The sequence below is a fragment of the Trichogramma pretiosum genome, unplaced genomic scaffold (genome assembly GCF_000599845.2).
Source record: "Trichogramma pretiosum strain Unisexual culture from Peru unplaced genomic scaffold, Tpre_2.0 scaffold108, whole genome shotgun sequence".
Lineage (NCBI taxonomy): Eukaryota > Metazoa > Arthropoda > Insecta > Hymenoptera > Trichogrammatidae > Trichogramma > Trichogramma pretiosum.
Window position 1 is genome coordinate 56,423 of NW_019641704.1, and position 4,273 is coordinate 60,695.

The 4,273-nt window shown below is 38.3% G+C and overlaps 1 protein-coding gene across 1 annotated transcript; it reads left to right on the top strand.

Annotated features, from left to right (window-relative positions):
• Nucleotides 1–1,462: 1,462 nt before the first annotated feature.
• LOC111694514 lies at nucleotides 1,463–4,000 on the top strand. Its single transcript, XM_023462916.1, has one exon. The coding sequence runs from the start codon at nucleotides 1,463–1,465 to the stop codon at nucleotides 3,998–4,000; it is 2,538 nt and encodes an 845-aa protein (XP_023318684.1).
• Nucleotides 4,001–4,273: the final 273 nt, after the last annotated feature.

Here is a 4,273-nt window from a genome sequence, read left to right on the forward strand (position 1 = left end):
CATAATTTTGAGTAAGTCTGAATTATTATTGGGGATTCTAAAATTTAGCGAAAAATATGCATTACCCAACTGTGGAGTGGCTGACTTATGCAAATTATTTAATACAAGTATTGGGTCTAAAGCACTCCCCGATACCAGATACAAATTAGATAAGATGCTTTACCCAACTGCTGGGCTCGAGTTTCATGGTGTGTGTCCACAGTGTTTCATGTATATAAGTACATACTCGCCACAAGATCGTGTCAATGTAAAGGACACTAGTTATAATGAATTTTTCGTAGTTTCCAATTTTAAATTGGAATTAGAGCATTGCATAAATGAAAACTACGACTATTACATGACAGTAATGAACGATTTCGAAAAAAGAAACGAGTTTACAGATATTAATGATGGACAAATGTATTTACATTTTCGTAATAACATTCCAGAAAGTCATAAAAATTCATACGTATCCTTAACTTTCAATAGCGATGGCTCACCAGTTTTTAAAAGTTCCAAATTTAGTGTTTGGCCAATACATGTAGTGCCTAATGAAGTACCAGCAAATGCAAGAAACAGCAAACCCATTCGTCATATGTTATGGTTTGGACATAAAAAGCCTGATATGAGCATCATGTTACAAATATTTATCGATAAAATTAATCAATGATCAAATGAAGATGGAGGTTTAAATATGAACATTAACAACGAAATAAAAAATATAAAAGTTTATGCGATTTGTTGTTGCGTAGACTCAGTTGCACGAGCTCCAATGCAGGGAATTATCCAATTTAACGGATATTACGGTTGTAATTGGTGTTTAGATAGTGGTTCGAGAGTTTTTCATGAAAAACCTTGCGTACATATAAAAATAAAAAATAATTCTTATATGTCCCGCATTCCAAACACGACAATTTACACATAAGTTCCATAATTAAGAATGAAAAAATAAAATTGTATATTATTAAAACACCATTTAATGAACATTGATTTCATTGTCCAAGACCTTAATCGTACTTATCCCTTAATGTATCTCCTAAATTATTCAATAATCGGCATGGAGAATTGTAAATCCATGACGATTCACCGACAAAACCTCGCGGATACGTGGAGCGAGCTCGCGAAACAAGTCCAAGATCCTCGAAGATTTCTGGAAAAATCCTCGTGGATTAATCAATTATCAACGTGGAGAAATTAAAATCCACGACGATTCACCGACAAAACCTGGCAGATACGTGGAGCGAGCACGCGAAACAAGTTCAAGATACTCGAAGAGTTTAAAACCCCATAACTTAGAATTTTTTTCCATCCACGTATGATCCACGTGGTATCTATGTGTGATCCATGTGGAATCGTTGTCCGATCTGCGTGGTATCTATGTCTAATATTCTCGCGGATGCTAATCCACGTGGATAATCCACGCGAATATCCATGCAATTTTTTTCAACTGGGATAATATTCGTATATATTTATTTAATACACAATGGAAGGTGAAAATAATATATACAAAGTATCGAGCCCTTGGCTGAAATCGGGCAGAACCTTACAGGAAGGTTCAATTCCATCTATTTCTAACATCATTAAGTCAACGAGTGGGACTCGTTCCCAAAAAACATTGAGAGAATGGCGAAAGCTCAAACTTGATCTTGCTAAGACCAATGCAAGGAAGTCATATTTGATTGCTTGCCGCTCACATAAGATACTACCCGAAAAATTATTCAGACAAAAATGTGGATCGCTACACTTCTACAGTTCACACTTGAACGATATGTGCCGAAACTTACTTGATAAGGTAAATTCCAAAATCCTAGATTTATTTATTGCTGATGTACACACTAAAGTCGCCCATCTACACAAGCGTCTCAATGGACTACGCACGTCCATCGACAGACTACCGATGTCTACTCAAGCACGCAACGTTTTTCTGGAGATCACCAATTACATGAGTGCACAGGCTTACCACCGGATATCTTCATGTCTGACAAAAAAGTTTGATCGGTCGTTGCATCGAAAAACCAGTGCGCAATTTCAAAATAAAGATCTTTGCAATTCTTGGGTAGTGAATCTCTCGAAGAAGGAGCTACCACCGGAGGTACTCGAAATTGCATCTCTCGGATCTAAACATCTCTTACCGACAAGATGGCGCCAGGAAAATATCGTCAATATGGTGAAAAATGTTGAATCGAGTTTATTTCACACGGGTTTTGAAGACAACATCAAAGACGAAATCCGCAATATAGTTATAAGGAATTATAAGAACACACGTAATAATTCACCTCTTGTGAAACAAGAGGAGATACTACTACGTAAGATGAAATTTACTAAATCCTTTCTTAGAGAGAATTCACACATTTTTTTCACTCGAGCCGATAAAGGCAACGCGACGGTATGTATGGATAAAAGCCTTTACACCAAAAAGATGTCTGATTTACTGAACGATAAGGAGACTTACGAGATGGTAAAACGCAATCCTCTACCAAAACTAATCAAAAACACGAAGGATATCTTACTCGCTTTGGATGCTGACTTGAAAATTCAGCGCACTCAGTTTGAGAGGTCATTAAGTGAAACATCTTTGGCGCGAGCCTATGGTTTACCGAAAATCCATAAGCCCGATGCGCCATTGAGACCAATTATTTCCCTCGTGGGTAGTCCGACTTACATCGTGGCCAAGTTACTATACGAAGAAATCGTTCCTCATGTTAAGCGACCAAGGTCACACATCAACAACAGCTTCGATTTGAAAGAAAAAATGCATAGCATAACCATTCCTCCCGGTTACATTTTCCTATCTCTGGACGTCTCAAGTTTATTTACGAGTATACCGGAGCTTTTGGTCTTAAATGCGTTGGACAGAAGATACACAGAGTTGTCACAGTCTAGATTGTCGTTTGATAAAATACGCAAGATGACACAATTTATGTTCCAGAACACGTTTTTTGCCTTCAATAAGATCTACTACCGACAGAGGTTTGGCACACCTATGGGAAGTCCGATCTCGCCACTGTTCGCAGACATAGTCATGGACGATCTCGAGCAGTGGTGTTGGAAAGAATTGGAGAAGCTGGGCTGTAATGTTCTTTTTTACCATCGTTACGTGGATGATACCATCCTCTGCGTACACGAACAGTACATAAGTTCGGTAGTTCGTGTGTTCAACAGTTATCACCCGGCATTGAAGTTCACTTACGAACAAGAAAATCGAGGACATATCAACTTCCTGGACATGACTCTGATTAACCGTAACGGTAAAGTGTGCACAAATTGGTATAGAAAGTCGACCAACACCACAAGACTCCTCTCCTTCAAGTCAAAACACTCGACCCAACAGAAGATCAATATTGTGTACAACTTGACTGACCGAGCTATTTTGTTGTCTGACAAGAGTTTTCATGCCAGCAACTTAAATATTGTCTCCTGCTTGTTGCATCTCAATGACTACCCACGGAGGTTCATTGACAAATATATAAACATCAGACTACAAGAGATCCAAAGGAAGAGGTCGATTCGTGAAGACGAAGTTTTGTCTGCCAAGATCGATGTGAGACCCTTCACTATGTGTTTGCCAGCGGTAAATACCTTCTTTGATCGGTGCCTAAACACACTGAAGAAATACAACATCAAGGTTATACCACTACAGGACCGATCGATGGCTCCAATCATAAAACTTGGCAAGGATTGTGTGGAACCAATGGATACCGTTGGTGTGGTGTACCAACTACAATGCAACAGCTGTGATACTGGTTACGTGGGCGAGTTAAAAAGACCTCTAAAAACGCGAATAAAAGAACATGAACGAGCTTGTAAGAAAAAAGATCACGATTCAGTCGTTGCGCTTCATACCTTACGCAACCCCGGTCATGATATGAGGTGGGACCAAGTTAGGATTTTAGACAGAGAGACAAAATATTGGCCCAGAATGATCTCGGAGATGATACATATCAATAACCAACGCAATGGTTTGAACAAGAAAGAGGATATTGACAAACTTAACAGAGTTTATTTCAACATTTTAAAATAATTTTAATTTGAGCGATCTCATGTGTATCGATGTTTTTGTTTTTCGTGTATTATACATAACTTTCTCTCAGTTGACATGTAGCCGTTCGCTACTAACAATCGCTCTGATGAGGCTGATAAACTCAGCGAAACGTTAGCGACAATTTTAATAAACTTTGACGTTTTTTTGTTAATATTCGTGTTTGTGTTTCATTGACGCGTTTCATTGGCAGGAACGTTGAAGTTTGGGTGCCACCTTCATAGCCATTAGAAATTATTTAATAAGGAAATATAT